General features: G+C 40.1%; 1 protein-coding gene across 10 annotated transcripts in view; it reads right to left on the bottom strand.

Moving 5' to 3' along the window:
• Positions 1–18028, bottom strand: part of CFI (complement factor I) — a 57686-nt gene that overhangs the window by 24306 nt on the left and 15352 nt on the right. For 8 of the 10 annotated variants that reach the window (XM_064384003.1, XM_064384004.1, XM_064384007.1 and 5 more), the window contains exons 2-4: positions 15968–16021; positions 10006–10285; positions 8290–8443 (exon numbers count right to left, since the gene is read on the bottom strand). In XM_064384003.1, coding sequence (XP_064240073.1) covers positions 8290–8443; positions 10006–10285; positions 15968–16021 — 488 coding nt within the window. The remainder of the gene's footprint in view (positions 1–8289; positions 8444–10005; positions 10286–15967; positions 16022–18028) is intronic. The other 2 variants (XM_064384011.1, XM_064384012.1) reach the window with 1 other exon arrangement.

The following is an 18028-nucleotide window of genomic DNA, read 5'->3' as shown; positions in this document are numbered from 1 at the left end:
TTAGGGACTTTTCCGGACATTCTGGCACTCTGGATTAGACTCTGCACTTTTCCCTTGGTCTTCACAACCCGCAGACCAGGAGATTCCCTCCGGTGCCTACAACACCAGTGCCCTGGGTTTCCAGCACAAAACTGGGCAGCCGTGGTAGCCGCAGCAGAGACAGAAACACTCATTCCCCTGAAAAAAAGGGGACTGAAGCCAGGGAGCCAACTGATCAGGCTTGGCAGGTCCCACCCCCAACGAAAACCACCAAGCTAAGATCCACTGGTTTGAAACTCTCGCAGCCAGCACGGCAGTCTGAGCTTGACCTGGGACGTTAGAGATCAGTGAGGGGAGGGGCGTCCACCATTACTGAGGCTGGGGTAGGTGGTTCTAAACTTGCCTGTGTAAACAAAGACACTGGGAAGTTTACAAAACAACCAGGCAGAGCCCAAGGCAGCTCAGCAAAGCCTCTACAGGCAGACTGACTAGACTCCTTTCTTGCTGGGCAGGGCATCTGTGAAAAAAGGCACCAGCTTGTCAGGGACTTATAAATAAAGCCCCCACCTTCCTGGGACAGAGCACCTGGGAAAAGGGGCAGTGTGGGTCCTGCTTCAGCACACTTAAACATCCCTGCCCAGCAGCTCGGAAGGGACCAACAGAGCTCAGAGCACAGCACCTGAGCTCTGATAAGGGACAGACTGCCTGCTCAAGTGGCTCCCTGGCTCCCATTAATCATGAATAATAGACACCACACACAGGAGAGCTCTGGCTGACATCTGGTAAGTACCCATCTGGGACAAAGCTACCACAGGAAGGAACAGGCAGCAATCTTAGCTGGTTTGTAGCCCCCATAGGCGATTTCCAGGCAAGCAGGGTCTGGAGTGGACCTCCAGCAGACCTGCAGCTCAGGGGCCTGATTGTTAGAAGGAAAACTAAAAAACAGAAAGAAATAGCTTCAGCATCAACAGAAAGGATGTCCACTCAGAGACCCCATCCAAAAGTCACCAGATTCAAAGACCAAAGGTAGATAAATCCACGAAGATGAGAAGAAACCAGCACAAAACGGCTGAAATTGCCAAAAACCAGAATGCCTCTTCTCCTCAAAGGGATCACAACTCCTCACCAGCTAGGGACGAAAACTGGATAGAGAATGAGTTTGACAAATTGACAGAAGCAGGCTTCAGAAGGTGGGTAATAACAAACTTTACTGAGCTAAAGGAGCATGTTCTAATCCAATGCAAGGAAACTAAGAACCTAAGAAACTAAGAACCTTCGTCTAGAAAAAAGGCTAGACAAAATGCCACCCAGAATAACCAGTGCAGAGAAGAACATAAACAACTTGATAGAGCTGAAAAAAACAGCATGAGAACTTCATGGAGCATACACAAGTTTCAATAGCTGAATCAATCAAGCAGAAGAAAAGATATCAGGGATTGAAGATCAACTCAATGAAATAAAAAGAGAAGGCAAGATTAGAGAAATAACAGTGAAAAGAAATGAACAAACCTTCCAAGAAATATGGGATTATGTGAAAAGACCAAATCTACATCTGATCAGTGTGTCTGAATGTGATGGGGAGAATGAATCCAAGCTGGAAAACACTCTTCAGGATATCAACCAGGAGAAATTCCCTAACCTAGCAAGGTAGGCCAACATTCAAATTCAGGAAATACAGAGAACACCACAAAGATATTCCTCAAGAAGAGCAACCCCAAGGCACATAATCGTCAGATTCACCAGGGTTGAACTGAAGGAAAAAATGCTACAGGCAGCCAGAGAGAAAGATCAGGTTGCCCACAAAGGGAAGCCAATCAGACTCATAGTGGATCTCTCGGCAGAAACCCTACAAGCCAGAAGAGAGTGGGGACCTATATTTAACATCCTTAAAGAAAAGAATTTTCAACCCAGAATTTCATACCCAGTCAAACTAAGCTTCATAAATGAAGGAGAAATAAAATCCTTTACAGACAAGCAACTGCCGAGAGATTTCATCACCACCAGGACAGCCTTACAAGAGCTCCTGAAGGAAGCACTAAACATGGAAAGGAAAAATCAGTACCAGCCACTGCAAAAGCATACCAAATTGTAAAGACCATTGACACTATAAAGAAACTGCATGAACTAATGGGCAAAACAACCAGGTAGCATCAAAATGGCAGGATCAAATTCACACATAGCAATATTAACCTTAAATGTAAATGGGCTAAATGCTTCAATTAAAAAACACAGATTGGCAAATTGGATAAAGAGTTAAGACCCATCTGTGTGCTGTATTCAGGAGACCCATCTCATGTGCAAAGACACACATAGGCTCAAAATAAAGGGATGGAGGAAGATTTACCAAGCAAATGGAGAGCAAAAAAAAAAGCAGGGGTTGCATTCCTAGTCTCTGATAAAACAGACTTTAAGCCAACAAAGATCAAAAAAGACAAAGAAGGGCATTACATAATAGCAAAGGGATCAATGCAACAGGAAGAGCTAACGATCCTAAATATATATGCACCCAATACAGGAGCACCCAGATACATAAAGCAAGTTCTTAGGACCTACAAAGAGACTTAGACACCCACACAATAATAGTGGCAGACTTTAACACTCCACTGTTAATATCAGACAGAGCAATGAGACAGAAAATTAACAAGGAAATCCAGGATTTGAACTCAGACCTGGACCAAGTGAACCTAACAGACATTTACAGAACTCTCCACCCCAAATCCACAGAATATACATTCTTCTCAGCACCACATCACACTTACTCTAAAATTGACCACATAATTGGAAGTAAATCACTCCTCAGCAAATGCAAAAGAATGGAAATCATAACAGTCACTCAGACCACAGTGCAATCAAATTCAAACTCGGGATTAAGAAAGTCACTCAAAAATGCATAACTACATGGAAACTGAACAACCTGCTCCTGAATGACTACTGGATAAATAATGAAATGAAAGCAGAAATAAGAATGTTCTTTGAAACCAATGAGAATGAAGACGCAATGTACCAGAATCTCTGAGACACATTTAAAGCAGTGTCTTGAAGAAAATTAGTAGCACTACATGCCCACATGAGAAGCAAGGAAAAGTCTAAAATTGACACCCTAGCATCATGATTAAAAGAACTAGAGAAGCAAGACCAAACAAACTCAAAAGCTAGCAGAAGACAGGAAATAACTAAGATCAGAGCAGAACTGAAGGAGACAGAGACACAAAGAAACCCTCCAAAAAATCAATAAATCTAGGAGCTGTTTTTTTGAAAAGATCAACAAAATACATAGCCCACTAGTCAAACTAATAAAAAAGAAGAGAGAGAAGAATTGAATACATGCAAAAAAAAAAAATGATAAAAGGGATATCACCACCGATCCCACAGAAATACAAACTACCATCATAGATTACTACAAACACCTCTGTGCACATAAACCAGTAAATCAAGAAGAAATGGATAAATTCCTGGACACTTATACCCTCCCAAGACTAAACCAAGAGAAGGTGAATCCCTGAATAGATGAATAACAAGGGCTGAAATTGAGGAAGCAATTAATAGCCTACCAATCAAAAAAAGTCCGGGACCAGACAGGTTCACAGCCAAATTCTACCAGAGGTACAAAGAGGAGCTGGTACCATTCTTTCTGAAACTATTCCAAACAATACAAAAAGAGGGAATCCTCCCTAACTCTTTTTATGAGACCAATATCATCCTGATACCAAAACCTTGCAGAGACACAACTAAAAAATAAAATTTCAGGCCAATATCCATGATGAACATTGATGTTAAAATCTTCAATGAAATACTGGCAAACTGAATCCAACAGCACATCAAAAAGCTCATCCATCACGATCAAGTTGGCTTCATCCCAGGGATGCAAGGCTGGTTCAACATATGCAAGTCTATAAACATAATCCATCAAAAACAAAACCAAAGACAAAAACCACATGATTATTTCAATAGAGGCAGAGAAGACCTTCAACAAAACTCAACAGCCCTTAATGCTAAAAACTCTCAATAAACTAGGTATCAATGGAACATATCTCAAAATAATAAAAGCTATTTATGACAAACCCACAGCCAATATCATACGAATGGCAAAAACTGGAAGCATTCCCTCTGAAAACTAGCATAAGACAAGGATGCCGTCTCTCACCACTCCTATTCAACATAGTATTGGAAGTTCTGGCCGAAGTCATCAGGCAAGAAAAAGTAATAAAGGGTATTCAGTTAGGAAGAGAGGAAGTCAAATTGTCTCTATTAGACAACATGATTGTATATTTAGAAGACTCCACCATCTCAGCCCAAAATCTCCTTAAGCTGATAAGCAACTTCAGCAAAGTCTCAGGATACAAAATCAATGTGTAAAAATCACAAGCATTCCTATACACCAATAACAGACAAACAGAGAGCCAAATCATGAGTGAATTCCTGTTCACAATTGCTACAAAGTGAAGAAAATACCTAGGAATATAACTAACAAGGAATGTGAAGGACCTCTTCAAGGAGAACTACAAACCACTGCTCAAGGACATAAGAGAGGATACAAACAGATGGAAAAATATCTCATGCTCATGGTTAGGAAGAATCAATATTGTGAAAATGGCCATACTGCTCAAAGTAATGTATAGATTCAATGCTATCCCCATCAAGCTACCATTGACTTTCTTCACAGAATTGGAGAAAACCACCTTAAACTTCATATGGAACCAAAGGAGAACCTATATAGCCAAGACAATCCTAAACAAAAAACAAAACTGAAAACAAAACAACAATAACAAAAAAATAAAGCTGAAGGCATCACACCACCTGACTTCAAACTATACTACAAAGCTACAGTAATCAAAGCAGCACGGTACTAATACCAAAACAGAGATATAGACAAATGGAACAGAACAGAGGCCTTGGAAGTAACATGACACATCTACAACCATCTGATCTTTGACAAATCTGACAAAAACAAACAATGGTAAAAAGTCTCCCTATTTAATAAATGGTGTTGGGAAAACTGGCTAGCCATATGCAGAAAACTTAAAATTAATCCCTTCCTTATACCTTATACAAAAATTAACTCCAGATGGATTAAAGATTTAAACACATGACTTAACACCATAAAAACCCTAGAAGAAAATCTAGGCAATACCATTCAGGGCATAGGCATAGGCATAGCCAAGGACTTCATGACTAAAACACCAAAAACAATGGCAACAAAAGCCAAAATAGGCAAATGGGATCTAATTAAACTAAAGAGCTTCTGCACAGCAAAATATATTATCATTAGAGTGAACTGGCAACCAACAGAATAGGAAAAAATTGCTGTAATCTACCCATTTGACAAAGGGCTAATAACCAGAATCTACAAAGAACTTAAACAAATTTACAAGAAAGAAACAACCCCATGAAAAAGTGGGCAAAGGATATGAACAGATACTTTTCAAAAGAAGACATTTATGCAGCCAACAAACATATGAAAAAAAGCTCATCATCACTGGTCATTAGAGAAATTCAAATCAAAACCACATTGAGATACCATCTCATGCCAGTTAGAATGGCGATCATTAAAAAGTCAGGAGACAACAGATGCTGGAGAGGATATGGAGAGATAGGAACACTTTTACACTGTTGGAGGGGTGTAAATTAGTTCAACCATTGTGGAAGACAGTGTGGCAATTCCTCTAGGATCCAGAACCAGAAATACCATTTGACTCAGCAATCACATTACTAGGTATATACCCAAAGGATTATATATCATTCTACTATAAAGACACATGTGGCCAGGTGCGGTGGCTCACGCCTGTAATCCCAGCACTTTGGGAGGCCACAGTGGGCAGATCATAAGGTCAAGAGATTGAGACCATCTTGGCCAACATGGTGAAACCCCGTCTCTACTAAAATACAAAAATTAGCTGGGTGTGGTGGTGCACACCTATAGTCCCAGCTACTTGGGAGGCTGAGGCAGGAGAATTGCTTGAACCCAGGAGGCAGAGGTTGCAGTAAGCCAAGATCACACTACTGCACTCCAGCCTGGTGTGTGGAGACAGAGTCTTGTTTTGTCTCAAAAACAAAAAAAAGGACACATGCACACATATGTTTATTGTGGTCCTGTAGACGTGGAACCAACCCAAATGCCCATCAAAGATAGAATGGATAAAGAAAATGTGGCACATATATACCATGGAATACTATGCCACCATAAAACAGGATGAGTTCATGTCCTTTGCAGGGACATGGATGAAGCTGGAAACCATTATTCTCAGCAAACTGACACAGGAACAGAAAACCAAACACTGCATGTTCACACTCCTAAGTGGGTATTGAACAATAAGAACACATGAACACAGGGAGGGGAACATCACATACTGGGGCCTGTTGGGGGATGTGGGGGTTAGGGGAGGGATAGCAATGGGTGAGGGGATTGGGGAGGGCTAACATTAGGAGAAATATCTAATGTAGATGATGGGGGGATGGATGCAGCAAACCACCATGGCACATGTATACCTGTGTAACAAGTCTGCACGTTCTGCACATGTACCCCAGAACTTAAAGTATAATTAACAAATGGAGAAAAAAATAGGAATATAATGCATAATTTTCAAACCAACTAGAAGTGAAAAGAGGAAAGATTTAAAAAAATTTTTAATTTAGTAGAAATTAGAAAAGGAAAAAAGACAAAAGCATTCAAAAAGTAGGGTAAATAATAAGCCTAAAAACAAGAGGAAAAATAAATTCAACAATATAAGTAATTAAAATAATGTAAATTGACTAAACTCTTCATTTAACTGTGATTGTAATCCTGAATTAAAACATATTTAGATATGTGCCTTTTATAAGGAACATGCTTAAAATCTAAAGATAGAGGAAGATTGAAAGTAAAGAAATAGAAAAGGATCTAAACAAAGCAACTAACAAGTTTGCTAATTCTATTAATAACAAATAACATATCTATTATTTAGAACCCTGCACATGGAGCATTTGAAAAATACTCTGCCACAAAGCAAGTCTCAACAAATTTTTTTTTTTTTTTTTTTTTTTTTTTTTGAGACGGAGTTTCGCTCTTGATACCCAGGCTGGAGCGCAATGGCGCGATCTCGGCTCACCGCAATCTCTGCCTCCTGGGTTCAGGCAATTCTCCTGCCTCAGCCTCCTGAGTAGCTGGGATTACAGGCACGCACCACCGTGCCCAGCTAATTTTTTGTATTAGTAGAGACGGGGTTTCACCATGTTGACCAAGATGGTCTCGATCTCTTGACCTCGTGATCCACCCGCCTCGGCCTCCCAAACAAATTTTTTTTAAAATTGTTAATCATACAGGGATATTCTCTGACCACAATGCAATTAAACAGAAAATCAATAACACAAAGTTAACCAAAAGCAAACTAATATATTAATTAAAACAAATATTATAAGAAAACTTCTAAATTATACATGGAGCAAAGAAGAAATTATATTGAAAGTAAGAAGATATTTTGAAGCAAACAATAAATAAAATGCCACTTATGAAGGCTGATGGCATGCAAATCAAACACTACCTAGAGGGAAATGTTGAACCTTAAATATTTATGTTAGGAGTAAGAAAAATTGAAAATGGTCAAGCCAAGTATTCAACTCAAGGAATCAGAAAAAATACAACAGGGATAAGAAGGGAAAGTAAAAAATTACAGCAAAGATTATTGAAGTAGAAAATAAAGAAACAAATGACCATTTTAAAATATAAAAATCAAAAAGACCAATTAAATAGACAAACCTCTAGAAGGTTGATCAAGGAAAAAAGAGAAAAGGCATATATAAACTATACTATAAACATAACTATATAAACTATAAACTATACCAGTTATATATAAACTATGTAGTTTATACTATATGAAGTATAAACTATACCATAAACTATAATTTAAACTAACTATATAGTTTATACTATAACTATATAGTTTATAATCACTATATAAACATAAGTATAGTTCATATAGTTACTATAAACTATACTCACACCCAGTATATAAACTACACTGGGTGTGAAAAAGTGTACATAATTATAGATGAGTAGAGACAAACAGAAATGAATGTGTTTGTGACTCTCAGAATCACTGAAGGATTCACATCCAGATACTTGAATAGCGTTATTATCCATGCTCTGTGGTCATCAGGGTTCCAAGGGCTGGGTAGACACGATTGCACTTCTTCCTCCTAACAATGCTATGATGCATGTCATTCACTTTCTTAGGTTATATATGTGGAAATAAATACACAGAAAGATTAGGTAATCAAAAAGCAAACAGAACAGTGAAATCAACCATGAGAAAATCCACTGATACAAGTGCTCACTGTTGAAATCCAAGGTCAAGACAGGCCACATTGGCTTCCCTCATGGTCCAGCTGCTTTTGCATATGAACATTGACTTATCTTGGTCCACAAGTTTTACTTCAACTATTCCCTCTGAATCTATACTTCCATACTTCAAGGAAACACTAAACTTTCCTAAAATTAAAAAAAAAAAAAAACAATAATGAGCAATAGGTAGCCATTCACTTTTTCTCTCTTAAGTCTTCAAAAATAATAATGTACTTAATTTCAAGTGAACTTTGAACATCACGACGATTTTAACAGTAATAGTAAGCAATTATGTTAAGAGCACTTACTAGAGTCAGTAGCTGTGCTATTTGGTTCTATAGAGGATCATTAAATCCTCACATCAACCCTATGAGGATTAAGCCTATGTTTATTCTCATTTTTACACATGAAGAACCTAAATCTAGGGAAAGTTAAGTTCACGGCCCAAGTGGTGAAGCCAGGATTTGGAACCGATTCAATTGATCTCACTCCAAAGTCCATGCTCCCAAAAGTAAGCCCAACAGTGAAAATGTAAAATGTAGAAAGGGTTTATGTACTTTCATATATTTAAGGCATTTAATGCCTCAAGAGAAGAAAAGTCTGACACTGATGAAATAATCTCCACCATTGCCTTTCTCCTTTCCAACAGGGATTACAGATGAGCTCAAACAGGGAGCTGTCTGCCTCCTTTTCCACAGTATCTCAACATCTTAACTCAGCATCTCAAAAACATACAGGCTGCTGTGAGCTGGTATATGTCATGGTGCCTTTAAAAAGGATGTTTTAAGCGTTTATATGGCCGTCAAGTGTCCATAACAACTTGATATCAGAAGATAATGAGTCCAAGCTTTGCTGGCATACATAAAATGTAACAAGTACTTTCTGCATGCCGAGCACTGTGGGAAGAGCCCTGCATACATGTTTTATTTAAGTTTCACAAGAACTGTTCAACTTAGAAACTTCTATTATTCACATTTTTCAGAAGAGGGAACTGGAGTCCAGTGAGGTCTCACAACTTGTCAATAACCAAGGCGGGGTTTGGAGGGACTTGAAACTCAATTGGACTGACAGTGAAATCCCTAATCATAGCTGCCCACTAATCTGAATCCGAGGGCCCCAGCCTCCTCCGCACATGAAGCACCTGGAGGGGCTGTAGACAAGCTCTCTGCTCTGACATCTGGATTTGCTAGGTTGGAGTATGTCCCAGGTCAGCAGTGGCTCAAGCGCCCCTTGGATATTTAGGGACAATAGGGTCAGGGCTTGGGGAAAGGGTTGGGAGGTGGGGGGATGGATGTTGAAAGAAATCACTGGGGCCATAGGGGGACCGAGGCTTGACTAGCCTATATGTGAGTATCAACCTTACTTGAAGACTTTTCACTGGGTTCTGAACCAGCTTGATGGCCCTGGGAATAATCCCATTAACCAAGTAGAAGTGAGGGTGGGGACAATTCTAAACGGCTGGGCAGCAGAGAGTGGCACAAGCACTGAAGGGAAGGTCTGGACTCAGCATCCCATGCTTGGCACTCAAAGACCGGCTGGATTCTGGTGACCCCTGATTTCTTTGGTGATTACTCCAATTATTATTGAGAGCCTAGAAAAGAATTTTGAGTTGTCATAATATACACAAGAGAATTATTTTCTGATAGAAAGTATGGCATACAAATGGCCTCTTATATCACAGAATGACTTGAAAACTAGGCTTTTGCTACCTTCAGCTGTGCATGTTCCATTATTTAAAAACTTTGTCCCTGGACGAAGACATTCCAAACTCTTTAGTTGACAGTATGTTAGGAAGTTTCTCCCATTAGTTGCACACACTGCAGTGCCATTCTTTGGGCATTGATATGGTAGTTTACAAATACAGGTGCCCTCAATGCATTTCTGCCATGGCTGGCAGAAGACTTTATTGCAGGAGAGGTGAGTATATTTTTTTGCTAAGCACTTTTTCTCCACCAGTTCCTCTTGAGATGTATGCAATGTTAAAGAGACCTGTAAAATGCAAAATAAACATTAACTTAGCAACAAACTAAAGACTCCTGTTTGAAGATGAGTAAGTGAAGGAAAAAAACAAAACAGATACAGCCCACAGTACAGATGAGGGTGGTGTGGTCTGGTAGGTTTAAGAATCAGACAAACCTGGCTTCTAGACCCAGTTTTGGCACTTAGTGTTATATGGCCCGGGGCACGTGACCCTCTTGAAATGTGAATTTCCTCATCTGTAAAATGGAGATAGGATTTCCTATTTTGCAAGACTAGAAATACCATGTGTGTAATGATTGGCAGGTACTAGGCATGAAATTTATGAGAGCTATTATTACCCTGCAGGACTCCAGTGGAAATAACATGAGGGCTGGGAACAGGCCAATTGGGTCAAATGACAATTTGCGAAGAAAAGCCAGTGTTCTCTCCCTGTCCCCCAGAGCTTCCTCCAAGGATGCGCCTCCTGTCCTCTAGTCTCCCCTGCTGCCTGCAGTGAGCCCTGCTCCTTCCTCAGTGCCCTGCAGCTGCAAACCATCAAGCTGGGCAGACAGAAATCAAACAGTCTTTAAATGCCATTATGAAGACAAATAAGGAAACTAATTAAAACCATGCAAACGTTTGGAAAGGTTGTCAAAGTCATTCTCTGTAACTTTTCAGTAACTTTACAAATAGCTATACACACACACACACACACACACACACAATAACAAATTGGTCATTTGGAAACTGGCTTCGATACAGTGATCTAGAATGAAATATGCCAGTTACACGCTTTTCATGGTTCCATGTATCTCTTTTTGGCACTATTAGAGTTGGAATTTTTGTAATAATTTCTCTCCTGTATCTTCCACTGACCAGCTTGCAAGTGTCCTGACAGCAGAGACATTTTATTGAAACAATGATACTCTCATTGGGTGAGATATGTAAGTAGAAAGCAACTTGATTTTTTTTCTACCTTTATTCCTTTAAATCCTTTCTGAAATCTCATTCCCCTTGATCTTTGGATATAAACTTTGGGAAGTGTCATAACTTTTTCAGTTACTCTTAGATTTAAACAAAAACAAAAAAATTAAAGGATGTTTAGTCCCAGGAATAGTCACTAAATAGCAATGACAATGTCTAGTGCTGTGGAACCACTGAAGCTGTCTTCATGTCAGGTGAAAGCCTCTCTTTCCTCCCAGCTCAGACTTGCTTCCAGGGTGTGTGATGGGTTCTTTCTCAGTTCTCCTCCATTCCACAGCTTTCAGGTCATGCTTCCCGCCTCTCAGGAGAGGAAGAAAGGGACAGCAGCTGGGTCTCATCTGATTCTTACGGCTGAGAAATAGCCTTTGTGAGGTTAGGGGTAGAGCCGACTTTCTCGTGTGAGGTACTATGAGGTTCTCTGGAGATTGCACTACCGGGAACATTTGATGTCAACTCACGCAATGCTGGCAGTGCTTCTCCTCCAGCTGGCTGCTCATGGTCCATGAGGTTGCTTACCCTTGGCAGGGAGCCAAGGTCTTGGGCAAATGTCCTATTTCTGATGGTCCCCAGGATCATTCCCTCCTGAGGGCCCATACCTGTCTGTTGCCTGCCCTGCTTCCTACCATTGAAACAGGGCTTGCTCCAACACAGCCATCTCTCTTTTCTCTGCCACCAGGCACCTCCAGCCTTGGGTCCTTATTCCTTTCAGGTATGGGTCAAATACCAGTTCTTTTGCCTCCTCAGACTTTAGGGAACACCATGCTAAGCACTCCAAGGGAACCTATGGGGAGTCCTTTCACAATGAAGAGAAGCAGCAGCACCTTCCATCCTCATTGCCTGTGGTGGAGGTGTTACTCACTCTGTTACATAAAATTATAGGAAGGCATTTTTTTGAACTGCACTCCTGCACCAAGCCCAACAGACAAAACCAAAAATGCTAAGTACCATGTAATTAAACTGAAACTTTAAGGAAATGGGAAATCACACATTGGTGAGTTGAAGCTGGCATAGGAGGTGAGGGAGTGGAAACAGAAGCTTGACTGGTTTTGGCCAGGCCAAGTGACTCATGCCTGTAATCCCAGCACTTTGGGAGGTTGAGGCAGGTGGATCACTTAAGGTCAGGAGTTTGAGACAAGCCTGGCCAACATGGCAAAATCCCATCTCTACTAAAAATACAAAAATTAGCCGGGTGTGGTAGCACCTATAATCCCAGCTACTTAGGAGGCTGAAGGAGAATCACTTGAACCTGGGAGGTGGAGTTTGCAGTGAGCGGAGATCGCACTATTGCACTCTGCTTAACAGAGCAAGACTCTGTCTAAAAAAAAAAAAAGTTTGACTGGTTTTGCCATTTAGACATGAGGACATGAACATAGACCAAAAAAAAGTGAAAGAAAGAAAGAGAGAAAAAGAAAGTGAGAGAGAGAGAAAGAGGAAGGAAGAAAGGAAGGAAGGAAGGACATCTTGTCTCTTCTCCAAGCTCTGTTAAATTGAGAATTAAGGAATTTTTTTAAAGGTCATAAACAATAAGATCAAAGAGAATGGAGAGAGGACTGCAGGACGTAAGATATCAAAATGTTGGAAACTAGAAAACAGATGGACTAGTGGTAATGGATTTAGCAGAGAACTGAAAGCTAAGCCCCACAGAACCCCAGAAGGCTTAGGAACTAGGGGACCTAGTACCCCTGAAGAAGCAGTGGCTATGTTGAAACAAATGGTTGTATGAACATGTCACTGAGAAATCTGTTGTAAACAGCAGAAGAAAGAGCAAAGATTTAAAAGTGCTTGCCCCTTGTGGTAAGGGTGTTTTTCATTTTAAGTAAGGTCTGATGTCCTTATGCTTTCAGTAGAGAAGTAGAAGATTAGGGCTGGGCGTGGTGGCTCACGCCTGTAATCCCAGCACTTTGGGAGGTCAAGGCAGGTAGATCATGAGGTCAGGAGTTCGAGACCAGCCTGGTCAGCATGGTGAAATCCCATCTCTACTAAAACAGCAACAACAAAAAATTAGCCAGGCAGGGTGCGGTGGCTCTTGTGTGTAATCCCAGCACTTTGGGAGGCTGAGGCGGGCAGATTGCCTGAGGTCAGGAGTTTGAGAACAGTCTGGCCAACATGGTGAAACCCCATCTCTACTAAAAATACAAAAAAAAAAAAAAATTAGCCAGGCATGATGGCATGTGCCTGTAATCCCAGCTACTCGGGAAGCTAAGGCAGGGGAATTGCTTGAACCAGGGAAGTGGAAGTTGCAGTAAGGTGAGATCACACCACTGCACTCCAGCCTGGGTGACAGAGTGAGACTCCATTTCCAAAAAAAAAGAAGTAGACGATTAAGTGTTAGGCTCTAAAGGAGGAGAACACTTGATGAGATAGTAGTGTAATATGGGGGTTCAGGGTGCCCTCAGCTCCCCTGAGAGGATGTTTCTCCAGGTTCTTGGTCTTCTGCCCTCTCAAGAATGAAAGAGGGGACCATGGCACAGTGTGCAATAAATTCCAGACTCAAAAGTGTTTGTAGAAAGTGATTTATTTAGAGAGAGAGAGAGAAACAGCTAACTCTCACACTGAGTGAGAGAATCCAGAAAGATGGAATCCAGGAGAGGAAAGCAGCTTCCACACTGAGTGGAAGGGAATAGAGAGAGATGGAGTTTAGGAGGGGAAGACAAGCTTCCAAGAAGGGAGTGTTCGTGGAAGGGGACTCCAGAGGGAAAGTCCAGGATAGAGAAAAACAGCTTCCACGAAGGGAGTGCTCGTGGAAGGGGATCCAAACATGGAGTCCGAAGGAGTGTGGAAGAAGGGGACTTTCACCTGGGAGGAACCCCCACCTTCTCTAAGACCCCAGGCCAATGAAAGGAGTTCCTTAGAACTTCCGCTGGAGTGATTGACTCTTAGTTTCTTCCCGCGCACCCGTGAAATTCAAACATAAACCGTTAAATCTCCCAGATGGAGAGAGACGGGAGGGGAGCATGGCGCTAGGAAGTTCTTGCCCTTAAAACTATGCCCCCTTGTGGACCTGGAAAGAGAACATCTTCCCTCAGTAGCATAAAGGGCCACAGAGTAAAGAGAGGGTTTTGTTTTCATTAGAATAGAAGAGATTTCATCATGATTACAGGCTAAGGGAAGGAATCTAACAGAATGGGAGAGATTGCATTTTTAAGAGGGAGAGAGGGGGAAATGGTTGAAACAAGGTTTAGGAGGAGGTAGGAGAAGCAATCAGAGCACGGCAAAGTTCATCTTAGAAATTAAGCAGTTTCCCATATTTACAATTTCCTATTGTAAGTTGGAAGCAGCTTTTTTTTTCTTTTTTTTTTTTCATACAGCAGTTCCTAGGCAAGTTGGAAGCAACTTTATGATAACATTACCATTTTAAATTTCAGATGGATGGTAAAGGATAACACCAACACAGTGGCTGTTAACAAGGGCAATATGAATCAACAAAGAGACAGAAAATCACTGTTGGACAATAGCTGGGCATCGCAAGAGTGTTGTTTATTTACACACTGTCTAAAACATGACGACAGTAGCTTTAATTTAAAAGAATTGGTAAGTCACGTGTATCTCAATGTCTAGAACAGTGGCTGCCAAAATATGGGCTGATGATCTTTGAGGATGTTATTAAAGAGGTTTGTAAATGCATGTGTACACCAGGCTTTGCCTGAAGACAAAATATCAAAACATAAATGATGTGGGTATGCCTCATATGTTTATGTACACCTGTCTTTTGAATGTAAATGCTATTATGGTTAATAAGAAAAATTATTTAAATCATCATTGAAACTATAGTGACTGTCATTTCTGTCTCTCCCACAATAACAGATATTAAAATAACAACTAGTATTATGTGTGTTTTGGGTGGTGTAAGATGGAGTGGTGAATCTGATCATCTCCTTCTTTTTTTTTTTTTTTTTTTTGAGACAGTCTCACTCTGTTGCCTAAGCTGGAGCACAGCAGTATGATCATAGTTCACTGTAACCCTAAAGTCATAGGCTCAAGTGATCATCCTGCCTCAGTCTCCTGAGTAGCTAGGACTACAGGCAAATGCTACCATGACCAATTAAATTTTCCTTTTGAAATTTTTTTTGTAGAGATGGTGTGGTGGTGCATGCCTGTAACCCCAGCTATTCAGAAGACTTGAGCCGGGACCTGGGAGGCAGAGGTTGCAGTGAGCCCAGATAGCACCACTACATTCCAGCCTGGGCAACAAGAGCAAGACTCCATCTCAAAATATATACATATTCTTCTTTCAAGAAAGTATGTAAGGCAACTGTTTGTTTTTTTTTTTTTGAGACGGAGTCTAGCTCTTGTTGCCCAGGCTGGAGTGCAGTGGCACGATCTCAGCTCACTGCAACCTCCTCCTCCTGGGTTCAAGCGATTCTCCTGCCTCAGCCTCCTGAGTAGCTGGGATTATAGGCGCATGCCACCATGCCAGGCTTATTTTTGTATTTTTAGTAGAGACAGGGTTTCACCACGTTGGCCAGGCTGGTCTTGATCTCTTGACCTCGTGATCTGCCCGCCTTGGCCTTCCTAAGTGCTGGGATTACAGATATGTGCCACCACATCCAGCCTAAAAATTCTTTCTTTGGTATTTGCAGTGACATAGCAATTATTACATAAACTTTATCTTTTTTTTCTCTAGGCAGGAGACCAATGAAACAATTTTAGATTATTGTTCATTAGAAAACAAGAAATAAAACAACCTCCTCTTTCTGAACCTTATCAACCCAGTATATAGCTACATACCTTATCCTCAGGTTTCTTCATTGCCCTGTTTTGTCTGTCTGTTCCATATTTAGCCTATAAACAAACAAACTATGACTAAAGCAAGGAAAAGTCCACCCCTTTCTCTTTCTTCTGGGTATAATCAGAATGTTCCCATTTTATTGCTAATTAGTTGTATGATCTTGGATGACTGACTGTCATTCTGATCCTGTACTCTCTTATATAAAATGTAGAAAATAAAAATGATGTTCATACAAAGATACTCTGAGGATCAGATGAAAATACATGGGAAACACAAACATTTAAGATCCTGTATAAACGTGAGTATGATGATGATTTTGGTAGATTGCCTATAATGCCCCTTGTTCTATCCTCATTTCATCCTAGTTCTTTACTGTATGCTTTACTGGGGACAGGGTGTATTTCCCTGTTCTTTGAAAGATGCTTGGAAAGTACTTGTGCAACTGGGTTTGTCCTTGTGCTTCTCTGCCATAGCTAGGAGAAGAGCATGACCAGGCTAGCACAGACATAAAAAGAAGAACCAACCCTGCTGAGTCCAGAGTAGGCCAGCTGACTCCCCACTGACCTACAGAGTTTTATATTAAAGTTGTGTATGACTGAGATTATGTGGTGCTTTTGTAATTATGGCATTAACCAACTGGTACAATGACAATTTCCCTGGAAACACTGAGAAAAAAACTGGAAAACTTTCAAAAACTGTCAATAATATAAATGTTGTCTTTCTTCCAGAAGTGAATAAGCAACTTGGATCCCAAGAGTTAACAACCCTATCAGAAACCTTTCCATCGAAAGACTTTTAGGTCCCCTATGGCCTTAGTTCTCCCCATCATGGTCTTTATTAGCAATTTTTCCTCCACCTTTTTCTCTCCTTGGAGCTGCCCATTTTGCATTGTACCTGGGAGCAGCCCTGCTTTTGACATAAAGTGATGCCACAGACACCCTTCAAACCAGCAACCATTCTATTCAGATTAAAAAATAGTTAGGTAGTTCATGTTTCTCTGATAATACCTATGAATGAGTTGTTCCAATTCACATAAGAAATTTGATAATTTGTTGTTTTTTGTTTTTATTTTAAAAATAAATACCCTTCTTTTTCCAGAATCAGCATGTTGTTGGGAATTGTGGGAAGATGACTGTATGCTGTAGTCAGGTAGGATGGATTCTTGAATGCTATTTTTTTAGCCTCTAAAAACTGGAAATATTGTTTTGAGGTCAACTTCATTATTTTTGTCTCAGAGATTAAAAATAAAACCAGTTGTCTAGTTTTCTGGTCTTGTTCTATTCACAATGAATGTGAGATGGCTAAAATTTTGTCTATTTTTAAATTTTTAATGGTTTTTTTTTAATAGGAAACAGAGAGAAATGTTCAAACAGGTTCAAAAATGTGCCTGTAAAAGTTATGTTTCCTTACTTGCCTTATCCTCTCAACCCACTCAGGCCCCACTTCAGAGGTAACCATTTAATGGCTCTTTGTGAGTCTTTCAGAGATCATGAATGTATATATGAGCCCATGTTACTCTCCAATCTGTGCCCCAACATCAGTGCATTTGTATCTAGTGACCCTATAACCAGCCCCCAAAGAGCATTTAGATAGTATTTAATGTTTTGCTATTATAAATAATGCTATGATTAATATCCTTAAATAATACACATCATTTCTCACATATGCTAAGTGTATCTGCCAGATACTTCCCTGGAAGTGAAATTGCTGAATCAAAGAAATCAGTAATTTTAATATCCTGAAAGATACTGGCTAATTTTGCTCTACAGAGGTTGTTTTAAATTTCATTCTCATCATCAATATATGAGAATACTCTCTTGACTACAGAGTATGTATTATTACACTTTTTGATCTTTGCCAATTTGATATGTAAAAATGTTATCAGAGCACACTTTTACTTGCATTTTTTCCTACGAGTGAAGTTGAGCATCTTCAGTGTGCTCAAATTTTAAGAGAAATTTTTCTTCTTTCTTCACATGCTAACCATATCTTTCACTGATGTAATTATACTTTTTTCTTGTTTTTTTGTAGTAACTCCTTATATATTAAAGAAACCAGCA

This window comes from Aotus nancymaae, unplaced genomic scaffold, assembly GCF_030222135.1.
Source record: "Aotus nancymaae isolate 86718 unplaced genomic scaffold, 86718_ANA_hifiasm-v0.15.2.pri h1tg000033l, whole genome shotgun sequence".
Lineage (NCBI taxonomy): Eukaryota > Metazoa > Chordata > Mammalia > Primates > Aotidae > Aotus > Aotus nancymaae.
This window is presented reverse-complemented; position numbering and strand designations above follow the sequence as displayed.